The sequence below is a fragment of the Bos indicus genome, chromosome 20 (genome assembly GCF_029378745.1).
Source record: "Bos indicus isolate NIAB-ARS_2022 breed Sahiwal x Tharparkar chromosome 20, NIAB-ARS_B.indTharparkar_mat_pri_1.0, whole genome shotgun sequence".
NCBI classification, from domain to species: domain Eukaryota; kingdom Metazoa; phylum Chordata; class Mammalia; order Artiodactyla; family Bovidae; genus Bos; species Bos indicus.
In genome coordinates this window covers 8,542,540-8,561,778 of record NC_091779.1, presented here as the reverse complement: position 1 = coordinate 8,561,778, position 19,239 = coordinate 8,542,540, and the positions used below count along the sequence as shown (strand labels likewise).

The 19,239-nt window shown below is 35.7% G+C and overlaps 1 protein-coding gene across 2 annotated transcripts in view; it reads left to right on the top strand.

The window, feature by feature from the left end:
- Positions 1–19,239, top strand: part of FCHO2 (FCH and mu domain containing endocytic adaptor 2) — a 126,227-nt gene that overhangs the window by 13,718 nt on the left and 93,270 nt on the right. Inside the window, exon 2 of one of the 2 annotated variants that reach the window (XM_070774554.1) lies at positions 5,325–5,416. The exons of the other annotated variant lie outside the window; for it this stretch is intronic. Coding sequence (XP_070630655.1) covers positions 5,325–5,416 — 92 coding nt within the window. The remainder of the gene's footprint in view (positions 1–5,324; positions 5,417–19,239) is intronic. 2 annotated transcript variants of the gene reach the window in all.

Below are 19,239 nucleotides of genomic sequence, written 5' to 3'. Positions count from 1 at the left end.
ATAATATGGTGGAAACCAACAAAATATTATAAAGCAATTATCTCCAATTATAAATAAATGTTAAAAAACAATTGAAAATAAAGCTCCTCACTGATGAGTACCTTCTCTTAAAAACTTAGCTGTTTGGATTTGAATTTCTTTCTGGTGTTCTAAAATTGATTGCAGTAGTGGTGCGGTAGTGGTGTTAGGACTCTGTAAATATACTAACATTTTTTGCATTGTATACTTTGAAAATTTTGTATCATGTGAATTATATCACAATAAAATTGTTACTAAAAAAGAATAAAACTTTGAGGAGAAGGAAAAAACTGGCTGTTGATAATCAAGATTTTATATCAACAATTGTAACATACCTGGGAGAAAATTGCATTTTCAAACTGCTTATCACCATAGCTTTTAACTCTACTGCTTCTGTATTAAAGACTTGACTTGTTTATTAGAAAGTTAATCTATGCTCATTATTCCAGTTTCCAGAAATAATTTGCTGTTAATACGTTCTTTTTGTATGCATATATGCAACCTTTTGGGTTTCCTGGATGGCTCAGTAGTAAAGAATCGCCTGCCAGTGCAGGAGATCTGGGTTCAATCCATGGGGCAGGAAGATTCCCTGGAAGAGTAAATGGCAACTCGCTGCAATATTCATGCCTGGGAAATCCAAGCACAGAGGAGTCTGGCAGGCTACAGTCCAGAGGGTTGCAGAGTCATACACGATTTAGTGACTGACTGTGCATGTGTGCAACCTGTTAATTTTTTCAGTGAAAATCAAATTCTACATGTACTGTTTTACACCTTTTTAGAAAAAAGTTTTACTGGAGCATATTTTATATATCATAAAATCTACCCAATATAAGTGTGCGAGTCATTGATTTTTAGTAACTTTACTGAATGGTGCAGCCATTATCAATTTTAGAACATGTTTATCCTCCCAGAGATTAGATTATGCCCGCTTAACAGTTAATGCTCTTTTCTACCCTCAACTCTGTAGATTTGCCTGTTCTTACATTTTGTATAAACGGAATCATACAATATATAGTCTCTTGTGTCTGGCTTTCACTTAGTAAGTGTTTATGAGGTTAATCCATAAGGCCTTATGTGTCAGTGTTTGTCACTTTTTATTGCTGATTTGTATTCCATTGTGTGATGCTACCTCATTTTGTCTCTCCATTCATCAATTTGAGACATTTAGGTTGTTCCCAACATTAGATTATTTTTGCTTTTATGAATAATTGCATCATGCTTTTTTTCCCTCACTTATATTACGTATATCTGGGCAGATTTAAGAGATTAATACTAAAAATTCGACTGCAAGTTTTTAATGCAATTAAAAAACACTATATTTCATTGTAGGATATGCTGTCGTTTAACCAGTAATGTTAATGAATGTTTTTGAGTTGTTCTGTTTTTTCACAGTTATAAACAGAACTGCGGTGAATATTTTTCCTCATTTATCTTTGTATGTGTGTTTTTGCAGTATAGATTTCTAACTGTGGAATTGCTGGACAAAGGGTATGAAAATGTCCAGTTTTAGTGAAATACTGAAGACCAGAAAACACCTTTAGTTATAATTCTACTTGATGATAAAACTGTTGTCTATTTGCTTGTACATTTGTGTATTTGTAGTTAGCTAAGAAAAAGCAAGCTCTGCTTGCTTGAGTTAACAGAATACGTTAAGATAAATTTTTTTGTGTGTCAAAAAAAACATATCACCAAAGGGAAACGGTGCTCGATGGGGATAAATTAGGAGTTTGGGATTAACATGTACATACTACTGCATATAAAATAATCAACAAGGGCCTACTGTATAGCACTGGGAACTTTATTCAGTATTCTGTAATAACCTATATGGGAAAATAACCTGAAAAAGAATGTGTATATGTGTATGTGTAACCGAGTCACTTTGCTGTACACCTGAAACTAACACAGCATTGTAATCAATTATACCCCAATATAAAAGAAAAATGAATGTAAAGGAAATGATAGGAACATATCCACTTCAAGGTCTAAGATGATAAAATGGATATGTAATTCAGAAATACTTCCTGTTATTTTACTTGTCTTTGAATTAGAATAAAAACATTGGCAGCTATTAAAAGATGAATTAGAACTTGCATGGAAGTACTTGTAGTTTTAAGAAAACTGGTTAATCTCAAATGGTGACAGAATTATGAGTTAGGATTGCTAGTTTCAAGAGTAGTCTTCCCCATCTCCCCACAGTTTCCAAATGTTTTTTCAGGTGAAGTTACTGAAGCCACGTGTGTCTAGACATGAGCTCCAGTGCTCTGTCTCCCACTGTATTTTTCACCTGTATATAGATATGTGTATGCTTAATACACTGTCGTTTCTTATCAAAAACTATAAAGTTGGTTTTGATAAGGTAATAGTAGGCTTGGGTTCTTTTTTGGTACTTACCTTTGAATATTTTTCTTTAAGATAATGTATATTTGTGTCTGTGTGTGTGTGTGTGTGTGTGGAGATAGAGCCATTTGAAAGTATTACAATTTTTGCTTAGTTTTAACAAAGAAAAGTTAATGATCCATTAAGTATTTGTATTAACAGGTTTGTGAAATTAAGAAAACAGTGCCTAGAATCGGGCATTTTTACATTTAGAACGTCAAATGAGTGAGTGGGCTTCCCAGGTGGCTCGGTGGGTAAAGAACCTGCCTGCAATGCAAGACAAACCAGAGATATGGGTTCAGTTCCTGGGTGGGGAAGATACCCTGAAGGAGAGCAAGGCAACCCACTCCAGTATTCTTGCCTGGAGAGTCCTGTGGACAGAGGAGTCTGGTGGTCGATAGTCCATAGGTTGCAAAGAGTTGGACACGACTGAACACAGCATAGCACCAGCTTCTTTCTAATTTGAATATGCATAATGAATATGCATAACACACATTGGGAACCTGACTTAGAATTATGTGCCAGTGAAAACTGGTAGTTGTCAGGGAAGAATTTTGGGGACTGAGAGCTCCAGACTATGGATTTTATGATTTTAGATTTCAGATTTGTTTTTCTTTCAGGGTTCATGACTATATTATGGGAGTTGCTGGATAGTTTAATTATTTGTAGTTTCTGCAGTATATTCAAGTAATGGAATAAATCCCTTGGAGATTTCAGGTCCTTGATTATTTTGTCTGTAATTTTATTTACTAATCTTCATGTTGTTTTTTTTTTGCTTGCTATAGACTAGAGATAATGGTTACCTCAGAGAATATTTTGGCTGGAATAAATTTGCATGAAAAACCCAGAGAAAGTAAAGAACTAAAGTTAGATCATAGTTTATTTTAAACGTGAAAAATTATAGAAGCAAAAATGGATGTGTTTAGATTTATAGGAGAACTGGAGAAGGAAATGGCACCCCACTCCAGTACTCTTGCCTGGAAAATCCCATGGATGGAGGAGCCTGATAGTCTGCAGTCCATGGGTTCGCACAGAGTCAGACACGACTGAAGTGACTTAGTAGCAGCAGCAGCAGATTTATAGGAGACTCTAGTTTTATATCCTTGATAAAATGGAAATGGATGTTCAGTATGCTAGGGATACTATTTGTATTATCTCATTACATATATTTTAATTTTTTGTATGTGTAACAGTCTGGTTACTTGCTATACTAGCTGACAGGTTTATTAGGAATCACTTCAACATAGCCGGAAGTTTCTATAATATGTTTCCTGTTTTTGTTGAACTGTGGAAAACTAAGTCTCAGATTGCATAATACTTTTGCTTTTGGCATTGCTTTCTATTTCCAACAAATACATTCAGTTCTTTTTATTATCACTAAGTGAAGTGAAGTCGCTCAGTCGTGTCCGATTCTTTGCAACCACGTGGACTGTAGCCTACCAGGCTCCTCCTTCCATGGGATTTTCCAGGCAAGAATACTGGAGTGGGGTGCCATTTCCTTCTCCAGGAGATCTTCCCGACCCAGGGACTTAATCACTAAAGAAAAACTAAAACTGCTGATTGTAAAAAGAGTTGTTGAACTTAGTTTGTTTTTTTTTTTTTGAACTTAGTTTATACTCTTTCATTTCACCCATAAAATTTCTGTTTCTAATGTTTTCTTTGTTATTACTTGCTAATTTAAATCTGTATTGGATTAAATGGCTCTAAGATTTTCTAGGGTTGTACAGTAGTCTGGTTCTGTTTTCATGGGGTTGCAAAGAGTCAGACACAACTGAGTGACTTAACACACAGCCAGTAGTCTGTTACTGCTCTTTTATTAAGATTTTACCTCCTTTCTGATATCTCAAGTTAAATTTACTGAAAGACTTACGTTAGCGATTATAAAGTGTTCTGTGGTGTTTAGTGCTTATGTGATTAGTAAATGCTGTTTTGACTCAAAAATCAAGATTTAGTTATTTTAAAGTATAGACTCTGAGTTAAATAACCAGGAATACCTCAATATAGGTAAAGGGATTGACATGAAATTTGGTAATGGTCCATGTTTATCTTTCCTAAATTCAGTTCAGTTCAGTTCTGTTGCTCAGTTGTGTCCGACTCTTTGTGACCCCATGCACTACAGCACGCCAGGCTTCCCTGTCCATCACCAACTCCCGGAGCTTGCTCAAACTCATACCCATTGAGTTGGTGATGCCATCCAACCATCTCATCCTCTCTCATCCCCTTCTCATCCTGTCTTCAATCTTTCCAAGCATCTGGGTCTTTTCTAATGAGTCAGCATCAGGTGGCAAAAGTACTGGAGTTTCAGCTTCATCATCAGTCCTCCAGTCAATATTCAGGACTGATTTCCTTTAGGATTGACTGGTTTGAGTCCAAGAGGCTCTCAAGAGTCTTCTCCAACACCACAGTTCAAAAGCATCAGTTCTTCAGCCCTCAGGCTTTTTTATGGTCCAACTTTCACATCCATATATGACTACTGGAAAAACCATTGCTTTGACTATGCGGACCTCTGTCGGCAAAGTAATATCTCTGCTTTTTAATATACTGTCTAGGTTGGTCTTAGCTTTTCTTCCAAGGAGCAAGCCTCTTTTAATTTCATGGCTGCAGTCACCATCTGCAGTGATTTTGGACCCCAAGAAAATAAAGTCCTAAATTACACTGTGTTTATTTTTTTAAATTTCAAATGTGTTTCATTAATATATCCTTAATAGTAATTATAGAGTGTGTATATGTATGTTGTGTATATATGTGTATACAATGTACACTTTAACAAAGCCTATAGTATTCCTTTGATACAGTTTAAAATTATACAGTGAGGAGCAATGCTTAACTTAAGGAAAACAGTTCATTTGAACATTGGAATTGCATGTTAATTATGCTTAAGTAATTTTGATCTCTTCTTTTGTTAAACTAAAAATCTTTTTAAATTTTAGGGGGAAAAAAATAGTGGCTTTGATGTCCTTTACCATAATATGAAACATGGACAGATATCGACAAAAGAACTAGCAGATTTTGTAAGAGAAAGGTATGTATTTTTTAATAAGTCATTTAATAATTCATTATTGAGAAACATTTCAGAATATGAATAATTGAGAAAAATTTTAGTTGGATTTGAATAAAAGTAATCAAAAAAAAAAAAAAGTAATCAACTACTCTTAAAAAAGTATGCTCTTTACACTCTAAAGCAGTGGTTCTCTGTCATCCGTACGCTGCGGCCTAAGTCGTGGCTCTCAGTGGCACTGATCTGGTTTGCAGATCACTGCTTGAGAATATTATGTATATATTTTTTATTAAATATGCTAGCAAGGTGATAAAACAGGAATTTTGTAGGGTAATAATTACTGTTTCTTTAAACAAGTATGTCATTAAACATACTAAAATAACTTGAAAAGACTTAAGTTTTCTGAATTTGATATTTAGCTATAGTTTTATGACTTTTATTTTTAAAAATCCTTAATTATGTGTTTTTAATTGTGCAAATTTACAAAACATACTTTTCTTTAATACTCTTAGAATATAATAGTCAATTAAAAACTATTAGTATCAGCATAATTTAATTTGATTAAGGCTATTTTGTGGCTGGTCCCACTTGGTAATTTTTATGTGAACACATTTAAAATGTTTTCCTTGCTAATATAGGGATATGCTGCCTTTAGATACAATATACCATTCATTTATTCTTTCCATATATATCCCATATCTGCTGTGTGTTGGGGAATGTGGCAATAAGGATTCAGCTTCTGCCTTCTTGGAGTTTATCAACTTGTAGGAACTGAGGAACTAGGTAACGTTAGACAAATCCTCTTTGACTTCTAGCTTTCTGCTGCAGTTGAAAGGGGGACCATAAGCCCTAAGTGCTGTGGATAAAGTTGTCCCTTACTGACACACTTTGCATCACTGGAAAGAGTAAAAGGAAAGACAGTGGAACTCTGCATCCCTGGCCCTTCCTCCAGCCTCCTTCTCAACCAACACTCCTCACTACTGTAATTATCTACCTTGCGACCAACAGGGCAGTTGTAATTACGCATTTTAGTCCTGTTTGTGTCAGTTACTATAAGAAGTCCAGGACTCCTGGGTCATCCTTCTTTGTTCAGAATCTGACCGCTGCTACTTTATTTTTCTCCATAGCACTTAATAGCCACCTGATATGAGTGATATTTTACTTATTTAGCCTGTCTCTCCCCACTAGAATATAAACCTCAGGAGAACAGGGTTTTGTTTTCTTTTTGTTTTTTTTTTCTCCTTTTTTTCTTATTCATCGTCCTGCACTTAGGGTAGAGCTTGGCCCTTGGTAGGCCCTCAGGAAACATTTTTTGATAGAATGAATTTCTAACAGCACTGTCCTGATCCAAGCTATCATTATTGTTGCCTGGACTGTAGCAGTAGTGCCTAACTGTCCTGTCTACATTCATTATTATTCTCCTGCAGTTTATTCTCTGTACTGCAATTGGAGGTTTCTTTTTCGAACTACAGTTTGAAAGTTCAAAGTGAAGTCTTTCAAAGTTGAAGTTTCAACTTCTGTTGAAACCACTTCAGAGGCTTCCCATTGCTCTTAAGAGGCCTACGTAGTATGACCCCAAATTGCCTTTCAAACTTTAGCTCATACCAGACTTATGTTTATTTAGACTCTTTTTTCCTCTCTAGAAACATTGGCTATTTTATTGACAGGCTTTTATCAGTCGAAGTTTTATACATGCTTCAGTTCAGTTCAGTCAGTCAGTTCAGTCGCTCAGTCGTGTCCCGACTCTTTGCAACCCCATGAATCGCAGCATGCCAGGCCTCCCTGTCCATCACCAACTCCCGGAGTTCACTCAGACTCACGTCCATCGAGTCAGTGATGCCATCCAGCCGTCTCATCCTCTGTCGTCCCCTTCTCCTCCTGTCCCCAATCCCTCCCAGCATCAGAGTCTTTTCCAATGAGTCAACCCTTCGCATGAGGTGGCCAAAGTAGTACTGGAGTTTCAGCTTTAGCATCATTCCTTCCAGAGAAATCCCAGGGCTGATCTCCTTCAGAATGGACTGGTTGGATCTCCTTGCAGTCCAAGGGACTCTCAAGAGTCTTCTCCAACACCACAGTTCAAAAGCACCAATTCTTTGGCGCTCAGCTTTCTTCACAGTCCAACTCTCACATCTATATATGACCACTGGAAAAACCATAGCCTTGACTAGACGGACCTTTGTTGGCAAAGTAATGTCTCTGCTTTTGAATATGCTGTCTAGGTTGGTCATAACTTTTCTTCCGAGGAGTAAGTGTCTTTTAATTTCATGGCTGCAGTTACCATCTGCAGTGATTTTGGAGCCCACAAAAATAAAGTCAGCCACTGTTTCCCCATCTATTTCCCATGAAGTGATGGGACCGGATGCCATGATCTTCGTTTTCTGAATGTTGAGTTTTAAGCCAACTTCTTCACTCTCCTCTTTCACCTTCATCAAGTTCCTCTTCATTTAGTTCCTTCATTTTAGTTCCTCTTGATTTAGTTCATCTTCATTTCACTTATACATGCTTAGTCCTTATTTGTACGTATTGACCTTAGAGGTCAGCAGTGTATTAATACTCACCTTTCCAGGAATGCCTTTCCTAATCTCTCTGACTAGGTCAAAATCACCTTTTATAATCTCTCTCAAGATCACATATCTCTTTGTAGTATTTATAAAATGTTGTAATTTCTTATTTTTGTTATTTGTTTCTATGTTCTCCTATAAGGGAAACAGTATACAATATTCTGTTGTATCCCAGTGCCTAGCAGAGAGCCTGAAACAATTGGATACTCATATTTCTTGAAGGAGTGAATGAGAAAGAAAATAAGAAAAGATATACACACAAATATATGATGTGCACTAAAAATTTGCATGTGTGTGCGTGTGCGCTAAGTCACTTCAGTTGTGTCTGACTCTTTGCGACCCTATGTACTTAATAGTGTCTTTGCGAGCCTGCCCGGTTCCTCTGTCCATAGGGTTCTCCCAGCAAGAATACTGGAGTGTGTTAGTATGCCCTCCTCCAGAGATCTTCCCGACCCAGGGATTGAACCTGCCTTTCTTACATCTCCTGCACTGGCAGGCGAGTTCTTTACCACTAGTGCCACCTGGGAAGCCCCAGGATTTGCATACGCCGTCTCATTTAACTGTCGAAACCCGCCTAAGTCTTATTTTATAGTTAAGAAAACTGGGGCCCAGAAAGGTTAAATAACTTCTTAAGCTAATCATTCAGACTTACTTTCTGTCATACCCTTGTAATTCTTTCCTGCCCTCCTCCATGCTTCCTTCCTTTCTCTTTCCTTTCTCCTTTGCTCCTTTCTTTCTTCCCTCTCTCCCTTCCTCCCTACCTACAGCTTTATTGAGGTATAATTGACACACAATATAGTGCATATATTTAAAGCGTAGAGTTCGATACATTTTGACATATACATACACTCATGACCATCACCACAATCAAGATAGTGAACTTATTTATCTTTCCTTGGTAATTCCTTCCTTCTCTCCCCACCCCCATCCATAAGCTAATACTAGTTTGCTTTTGATACTTAGGTTAGTTTGCATTTTCTATTATTTTATCTGAATGGAATCATGTAGGATATACTTAGTTGTCCAGTGCTTTCACTCAGTATAATTATTTTGAGATTGGTCCATGTTGTTGCATGCGTCACTAATTTATTCTTTGCTATTGAGTAGTGTTCCATTTATGAATATATGGTAATTTTATCTGTCAAAGGAAGTAAGTTATACCTATTTTTTGAACTTTGAATTAATTCTGTAGTAGGTATTTTTTCTGACTTCTGTTATTCAGCACTGTTGTGAGATTCATTTGTGTTGAATTTACTTATAATGCTGTTTAATATCAAATTATGTAAATATACTGAATATATTTATCTATTACTGTTGACAGACATTTGGGATGTTTCCAGGTTTTTACTGTTACAAGTAATCTACTGCTTTGAATATTCTTGAACATGTGTCTCAGTGTACATATATTTATATCAGTTAATTACCCTGGAGTAGAATTGGAACAGGATTCCATGGACAGAGGAGCCTGGTGGGCTGCACCCCATGGGGTCACAAAGAGTAGGACATGACTGAGCGACTAACGCTTTCGATTTCACTTTCATTTACCCTGGAGTAGAATTGCCGAGTCTTAGAGTATATGTATGTTCAACTCTAGTAGATAATGCCAAAGAATTTTCCAAGGTGGTTGTACCAATTTACAGCAGCAGCGGCCTTGTTGGAGAGTTCCAGCTGCTCCATGTCCTCAGCAACACTTGGTTTTATTTATCCTTTTATTTGAGGCATACTGATAAGTAGTACTCATTGTGGTTTTAACTTGTATGTCCCTGATGAATAATGAGATTGAACATCCTTTCATATATAATTGGCATCTTTTCTTTAATGAAGTATCTGTTCATCTTTTGCCTATTTTTCTGGTTTTTCTTTCCTTTTATAAATACATTGAAAAAAATTTCTTTATATATTCTAGGTAAAAGCAATTTGTCAGTTATTTGTTGCAGATTTATGTAAACATGCTTGAGTTTTATATTTTGATTTTTATGTCCAGCAGCCTGGAAGTTCTTTCTTATTCTGGTAGTTTTATTTATCTGTAGATTCTTTCGGATTTTCTGTGTGTTCAGTCATCTTGTGAAAATGACAGTTTTCCCTCCCCCTTTTTAATCTGTATATATTTTATTTGATTTCCTATTGCACTGGCATACATCTCCAGTGTAATGCTGAACAGAGATGGTGATGAAGAGGCATCCTAGTCTTGTTTCCAGCCCCACATCCCACTCTTAAATATTTATTCCAGTTCTTTTCCCTTCTGTTTATCAGATTGTGGAAATTCTACATATTGTTTTGTAAGGCTTTTGTTTTCCTTTTCAAGAAAATCATGAATGGATGTTTTCTTTGTTTTTTATTTCTTTTGTTAATCTGAATTACATTGAATTTTGAACTTTCCAGTGCTGATATAAGCCAAATTTAGTGGAGATGTATTTATCATTTTTATACATTAGTAGAGCTTTTTGCTGCTATTTTATTTTGTATTTTTGCATCTATATTTATGAGTGAGATTGACTTGAAAATTTCCTTTCTCTAAATGTCCTTTTTCGGTTTTGCTAATCAAGGTTTGTTGGCATCATAAAATGAGTTGGGGTATATTCCCTGTTTTTCTATTCTCTGGAAAAAATTTGTGGAAGATTATAGTTTCTTCCTTATGTGTTTTGTAGAATTTGCTGGTAAAACCACCTGGGCTTGAAATTGTCTTTGTAGGAAAGTTTTAAATCATGTATTTAATTTTTTAAATAGTTATAGGACTATTCAGATATTGAGTTTGGTGAGTTGTATTTTAAGGAGTTTTCCCTTATGTAAATTTTCAAATATATTGGCAAAAAGTTTTTCTTAATATTCTTTAGAGAACTTTTAAAATTGTCTACAGGATCTGTACTGATGTCTTACTTTTTATTCCCGATACTGGTTATTTGTGTCTTCTCCCTTTTTTCATGATCAATCTCATTGGATGTTTGTTGGTTTTAATAGTTTTTATGAAGAACCAGTTATTAACTTTGTTGATCTCTATTTATATATGTATTTTCTGTTTTGTTAACTTCTGTTCTTTATTTCCTTAAACTTTGTGTTCAATTTGCTGTTCTATTGCTAAATTTTGGGGGATGGATGCTTAACTTAATACTTTTCAACTGTTTTCTTTTCTGATATATTCATTTAACTCTGTGTATTTCCCTCAAGCCTTGCTTTTGTTGTACTCCATTATTTTTGAGAAATAGGATTTTCATTGTACTTTGTTTAAATATATTTTTAAAGTTACATTGTGTTTTCTTTTTTGCTTCTGTGGGTTATTCAGAAGTGTATTTCTTAATTTCCAAATACATGTTCATTTTTAAAGGTATATTTTTTTCTTTTTTTCAAGCTTAATTGCATTGTGGTTAGAGAACATACTCTGTATGATTTAAGTGTTTTGGAATTTGTTGACACTTGATTTATGACCAGGATAGAGTCAATTTTAGTAAATATTTTTACCTACCTGAAAGTGTTTTGCATTTGTTGGATATCAAGTTCTCTATATATTATGGTAAATTTGTGAATTCTGCTGTTCCAATTCTAATATATTCTCATTGTTTTTTGTTTTTTTAATCCTGCTCATTTTATCAGTTTCTGAAAGAGCTGTTTTGAAAATCTCATATGTAGATTATGAATGTTCATCTATGTAATTCTGCCACTTTTTGCTTTGTATATTTGGGCCATAGGGATAGAAATTTAGAACTAGTACATCTTCAGGTAAATTGAACTTTTAAAAAAAAATCCATTCTAAAGTATCCTATTGTATCTCTAGCAGTGTTTTTTTGTATTGAAGTCTTTATTTAGTTTCATCTGTTTGCATTTAGATAGTATTTGCATTATACTTGTACTTTTTTTCTTACCTGTATTGTTGTGGTGTAAATGTGTTTCTTGTTTGTTTTTAAAGCCATTTTCACAATCTTTATTCTTTATTTGGATCATTTAGTCCTTTACATCAGTGTATTTCCAGATACATTTAGGCTCAAATCTGTTGTGTCAGAGGCTGTCAAACTTTCTGTAAAAAGGCTTTTTGTGTGATTTGGTGTCTGTCGCAGCTATTTAGCTCTAGTGTTTTTGTTGTTGTTTTAATGTATTTATTTATTTGGCTGCACTGGGTTTTAGTTGTGGCATGTGGGATCTAGTGTCCTCACCAGGGATCCAGCCCAGGCGCCCTGCATTGGGAGCTCAAGAGTCTTAGTCACTGGACCACCTGGGAAGCCCCTCTGTTCTTTAATACAAAGGCAGCTATGACCAACGTGTAAAAATGAGTACGGGTGTGTCCTAATAAACTTTATTTATGAAAACAAACAATTGGCCAGATTTGTTGATGGTGCTGCAATTTGCTAACCTCTTTTACTATTTTAATGTTTTTTCTGTTTATCTTACTTGTTTTATATTTTGTCCTTTTCTTTCTTATCTTTTGGACTTAAATTTTTTTTTATTCTATTACATATTTTCCTTCTCTCACCTTAGAAGTAATAGCCTCGTTTTTTAGTGGTTAACCTAGAGATTGTAACATACTTCCTTGATGTATTAATTTCTAGTAATAATTGGTACTTTTATCATTTTCCTGAAAACGAAGGAACCTAAGAACGCTACCACTTCCTGACTTCTGTGCTTTATATTCCATTAGTGAGTATGTGTGTTTAATTTTTTACTCTGGAAATTAAAAGTTTTCTATTTTTAAAACACTTTTTATTGTGGAAATGTACACTTATATGCCATTTTTGTGTGTGTTTCTTTAGCTTTTTATTATAAACCACTAAGTAATGAACTGTAATATAGTTTCAACAGTTTTTAGTATTTTCACAGTCTTGTTTAAAACAGTTCTCAGACATCAAATTATTACCTGTCCATAGACACTTATGTGTAAGTGTCCATAGATACTTATGTATCTGTAACAGCTAATGATTTAGAGGACAATAATATTACCCAGCTAACAAAATTAATGATAATTAAATATTTTTAATATCTAGTTTATTTGTTCAAGTCAGGTGGTTATGTTTTTTATATGTTTTGTATAGTCATTTTTTAGATTTATTATTTTACTTTTCCTGTGATGCTTTTGTCCTGGGTTGTTTTTCTGCTTTTTAAAAAACATCTTTTAATACCCCTTAATGTGGATTTTCTGGTGATAAATTCTCAGTTTTTGTTAGTTGGTCATATCTTTAATTTATCTTCATCTAAGAAACTTTTGTTATGGGCACTTTCAAACATGAAATATTACGGTAAAGGAAAACGTTAAACAAAACTATGAATATGCAGTTAGTATGTTCAAGGATGTGGGACCAGAGAAGGCAGTGGCACCCGACTCCAGTACTCTTGCCTGGAAAATCCCATGGACGGAGGAGCCTGGTAGGCTGCAGTCCATGGGGTCATGAAGAGTCGGATACGACTGAGCAACTTCACTTTTCACTTTCATGCATTGGAGAAGGAAATGGCAACCCACTCCAGTGTTCTTGCCTGGAGAATCCCAGGGACGGCGGAGCCCGGTGGGCTGCTGTCTATGGGGTCGCACAGAGTTGGACACGACTAAAGCGACTTAGCAGCAGCAGCAGGATGTGGGACCCTCTATAGAACAAATAATTTGGTTCCTTCAACATCAAAAAAACAGTACGGAAAGGTTGAGGAAAGCCAGAGATAAAGAGACTCAGAAATCACATCAATTAAACATAATATATAAATCTTGCTGTGATCCTGACTGGAGAAGATCAGTTACATGTACTATGTGTGTGTATGACAATTGAGGAGAACTGAGCACTGACCGGACACTTGGTGACATTAGAGAACTAATACTGTATTTTTAGATAAGGTAACATACTGTGGTTATGTTTTTGAAATTGCCCTTATCTTTCACAGACACATCTGAAATGCTAATGGATGAAATGCAATGTCTTTGAATCTGAGATCTGCTTTGTAACAATTCAGTAGTACTGGTATGGAATAGACAGAACAAACCTGGCCATGGTTTAACCATGCTGAAGCACAGAGATTGCAACATGGAAGTTCACTATATTAAGATCCTAGCGTCTGAGTAAGCTTTATACATGTTTGAAAGTGTTCATAATAAAAGGTTTTTTTAATGAAGACAAATTAAAGATATGACCAACTAACAAAAACTGAGAATTTATCACCAGAAAATCCACATTAAGAGGAATTAAAAGATATTTTTTAAAAAGAAGAAAAGTGATCCAGGACAAAAGCATCACAGGAAAAGTAAAATAAATTAAATCTAAAAAATGACTATACAAAACATATAAAAAACATAACCACCTGACTTGAACAAATAAACTAGACATTAAAAATATTTAATCATCATTAATTTTGTTAGCTGGGTAATATTATTGTCCTCTAAATCATTAGCTGTTAGAGATACATAAGTGTCTATGGACAGGTAATAATTTGATGTCTGAGAACTGTTTTAAACAAGACTGTGAAAATACTAAAAACTGTTGAAACTATATTACCGTTCATTCAGTTCAGTTGCTCAGTTGTGTCTGACTCTTTGCGACCCCACGAATTGCAGCACGCCCGGCCTCCCTGTCTATAACCAACTCCCGGAGTTCACTCAAACTCACGTCCATCAAGTCGGTGATGCCATCCAGCCATCTCATCCTCTCTTGTCCTCTTCTCCTCCTGCCCCCAATCCCTCCCAGCATCAGAGTCTTTTTCAATGAGTCAACTCTTCACATGAGGTGGCCAGAGTATTGGAGTTTCAGCTTTAGCACCATTCCTTCCAAAGAACAACCAGGACTGATCTCCTTTAGGATGGACTGGTTGGATCTCCTTGCAGTCCAAGGGACTCTCAAGAGTCTTCTCCAACACCACAGTTCAAAAGCATCAATTCTTCAGCACTCAGCTTTCTTCATAGTCCAACTCTCACATCCATACATGACTACTGGAAAAACCATAGCCTTGACTAGACGGACCTTTGTTGGCAAAGTAATGTCTCTGGTTTTTAATATGCTATCTAGGTTAGTCATAACTTTCCTTCCAAGGAGTAAGCATCTTTTAATTTCATGGCTGCAGTCACCATCTGCAGTGATTTTGGAGCCCAAAAAAATAGTCTGACACTGTTTCCACTGTTTCCCCATCTATGTCCTATGAAGTGACGAGAACAGATGCCATGATCTTCGTTTTCTGAATGTTGACCTTTAAGCCAACTTTTTCACTCTCCTCTTTCACTTTCATCATGAGGCTTTTTAGTTCCTCTTCACTTTCTGCCACAAGGGTGGTGTCATCTGCATATCTGAGGTTATTGATATTTCTCCCAGCAATCTTGAATCCAGCTTGTGCTTCTTCCAGCCCAGTGTTTTCTCATGATGTACTCTGCATATAAGTTAAATAACAGGGTGACAATATACAGCCTTGACATAGTCCTTTTCCTATTTTGAACCAGTCTGTTGTTCCATGTCTAGTTCTAACTGTTGCTTCCTGACCTGTGTATAGGTTTCTCAAGAGGCAGGTCAGGTGGTCTGGTATTCCCATCTCTTTCAGAATTTTCCAAGGTTTATCGTGATCCACACAGTCAAAGGCTTTGGCATAGTCAATAAAGCAGAAATAGATGTTTTTCTGGAACTCTCTTGCTTTTTTGATGATCCAGCAGATGTTGGCAATTTAATCTCTGGTTCCTTTGCCTTTTCTAAAACTAGCTTGAACATCTGAAAGTTCACGGTTCATGTATTGCTGAAGCCTGGCTTGGAGAATTTTGAGCGTTACTTTACTAATGTATGAGATGAATGCAATTATGTGGTAGTTTGAGCATTCTTTGGCATTGCCTTTCTTTGGGATTGGAATGAAAACTGACCTTTCCCAGTCCTGTGGCCACTACTGAGTTTTCCAAATTTGCTGGCATATTGAGTGCAGCACTTTCATAGCATCATCTTTCAGGACTTGAAATAGCTCAACTGGAATTCCATCACCTCCACTAATTTTGTTCATAGCGATGCTTTCTAAGGCCCACTTGACTTTACATTCCAGGATGTCTGGCTCTAGGTGAGTGATCACACCATCATGATTATCTTCGTTGTGAAGATCTTTTTTGTACAGTTCATTACTTAGTGGTTTATAATAAAAAGCTAAAGAAACACACACAAAAATGGCATGTAAGTGTACATTTCCACAATAAAAAGTGTTTTAAAAATAGAAAACTTTTAATTTCCAGAGTAAAAATTTAAACACACATACTCACTAATGGAATATAAAGCATAGAAGTCAGGAGGTGGTAGTGTTCTCAGGTTCCTTCGTTTTCAGGAAAATGATAAAAGTACCAATTATTACTAGAAATTAATACATCATGGAAGTATGTTACAATCTCTAGGATAGCCATTAAAAAAATGAGGCTTTCTAAGATGAGAGAAGAAAAAAATATAGAATAAAATGTAGCAACTAGATAAAATTCAGTTCAGTATTTTGATGAGACTACTTCATCGGCAATATGTATACTTCCATCAAAGACATATAATATTTTGTTTTTATCTCTTTCATGATGTTAGTAGCCATTGATGCTCATCACCTAGATCCATTATTTTATTAAGGGTTTACTTTCATTTGTATTTTTGCTGGGTATAGTATTCTAGTTGAAAGATTTTTTTTTGTAATTTTTTAGGAGCAGTTTTAGATTTACAACAAAATTGATAGCCAGGCTCCTCTGTCCATGGAATTCTCCAGGCAAGGATACTGGAGTGCATTTCCATTTCCTTCTCCAGGGGATCTTCCTTACTCAGGAATCAAACCTGGGTCTCCTGCATTGCAGGCAGATTCTTTACTGACTGAGCCACCAGGGAAGCTGAAATTAAAAGGAGGTTTTGTGTGTGTCCCCGTCCCCAGACACATAGCCTTTCCATTATCAACATTACTCATCAGAATGATACTTTTTTTTTTTTTAACCAAGAATGAATCTACATTAATACATCACAATCATCTAGAATCCGTAGTTTACCTTGGGGTTCAATCTTGGTGTTACACATGCTGTGGGTTGGTCAATGTATGATGACGTATACCCATCATTATAATATTCTGCGAGTATTTTCACTTGTCTAGAACCCCTGGTGTTCTGTTTTAATGTTTCCATAGTTTTGCCTTTTTGAGAATGTCATATTGTAGTTGACTCTTAAGTAGGGGTTCCAACCCTCTGTGTAGTTGAGTGTCATGTATATTTTTACAGTGGACACTTCATATCTGCAATTTTGTATTCATAGATTAAAACAGTTGTGGATCATTTAGTAATCTGTGTATAAGTGGTCCCACACAGTTCACACCTGTGGTGCTCAAAGGTCAACTGTAGTTGGAATCAGACAGTATGTAATAATAGCATTTTTAGGTTGGCTTTTTTCGCTTAGTAATATGCTGAATAATATTCCACTGTCTGGATGTGAATTCATTATCCATTCTGTCTGTTCTACTGAAGGACAGACATCTTGGCTGCTTTTCAGTTATGAATAAACCTACTGTAACCATTCTTGTGCGTGAACTTAAGTTTTCAACTCCTCTGAGTATATAGCAAAGAACGCAATTGCTAGATTGTGAGGAAGAATCTTGTGAAGTGGCTGTATTATGCTGCGTTCTCACCAGCAGTGAAAGGGAATTTCTGTTGCTCCACATCCTTGGTGTTGTCAGTGTTCTAGACTGTGGCCATTCTAATAGATACATAGTCGTATCTTGTTTTAATTTACATTTCCCTGATGACATATGATGTAGAACATCTTTTCGTATGCTTGTCTGTCATCTCTATGTTATCTTTGGTGAGGTGTCTCTTAAAGTTTTTGGCACATTTTTTAATCAGGTTGTTTTCTTACTGTTGAGCTTTAAGAGTCAACAATATATTTGGGATAATTTTTTTTTTTTTCCTCATTCTTTTGCAAATAATTTATCCCAGTCTGTGGCTTGTTTTCTTATTTTCTTGACATCTTTCATAGAGCTGGTTTTTATTTTAATGAAGTCCAGCTTATCAGTGAATTCTTTCATAGATTGTGTCTTTAGTGATTTATCTAAAAAGACATCATCACCATAGCCAACGTCATCTAAGTTTTCTCCTATGTTATTTTCCAGGAGTTTTATGGTTTTGCATTTTACTAGATTAAAAAACAATTCTTCAAAGATGATTGCATTGTTTACTGTTCAGATATTAGCTGTCAGTCTCATTATTGTTCCTTTGAAGGCAACATTTGATGGTGGGAAGGCTTTAGCTGCTTTTAGATGTTCTTTTTGTCTTTGACCTTCCCCAGTTTTACTATGATGTGACTTATCTTTTTATTTTTATTGATGTGTACATATCTTTTTATTTGTCCTCTTAGGATTTGTTGGGCTAACTTGAACCTGTGGTTTGATAGCTTTTATCAGCTTTGGAAAATTCTTCAGCATTATCTCTTGTAGATATTTCTTCTGACCTGTTCTTACTTTCTTTACATGTCAGACATTTTTGCATTGTCCTTTGTCTTTTATTTTTCTTTTCTGTTTCCCAGTCTTGTGTTTCATTGAGCTTTTCTTTTTTTTTAAATAATTTTTGTTGGATTGTAGTTGATTTACAATATTGTATTAGTTTATGTTTCACTGAGCTTTAAACCAGAATAGATTTTTCTCACCTCTCTTTAGTTTACCAATTCTCACTACAGTATATTGGAGATTGGAAATGGCAACCCACTCCAGTATTCTTGCCTGGAGAATCCCATGGACAGAGGAGCTTGGTGGACTTTAGTCCATGGGGTCACAAAGAGTCGGACACTCTGAGTGAGTGACTGAGTGACTAACACAGACTACAGTGTATTGAATCTACAGTTTAACTGCATCCGTTGAGATATTAATTTTAGTTATTGTATTTTTCAGATATAGAATTTATATTTTTATAATGCATAAACTCATAAAGTCTGAGCTTTATAATATTAACATTTGGAACATTGTTAAATTTGTTTCTTCTGATTGTTCATCTTATCTTGTTTCTTTATCTGCCTGGTGGTTGTTTGAATGTGTTTAAGACAACCATGCAGGGTCCAGTATCAGAGTTTGAAAAGATAAAAGTTTGTGGTCACTTTGAGAGCTTGCCTACTTATGGTTCATCCTTAACTCCTTATGCTTACTCTTTGGGTCTCAATTCAAAGGATATGGATTTTCTCATGCTTCCCACCTGTGGCAAGTCTGAAGCTTACCTTGTGAGGCTTTGCTCCATTTCTCAGTCTTAGCTGCCTCTTCTAGATGCCCCCAGGGAAAAGCTGCCCTACATATCTGTCTCTCTCTCTGGATATCCTCCTCTTGGATCTTGGCTTACTGATTCTTAACTGGTCTTCAGTTCTCTGA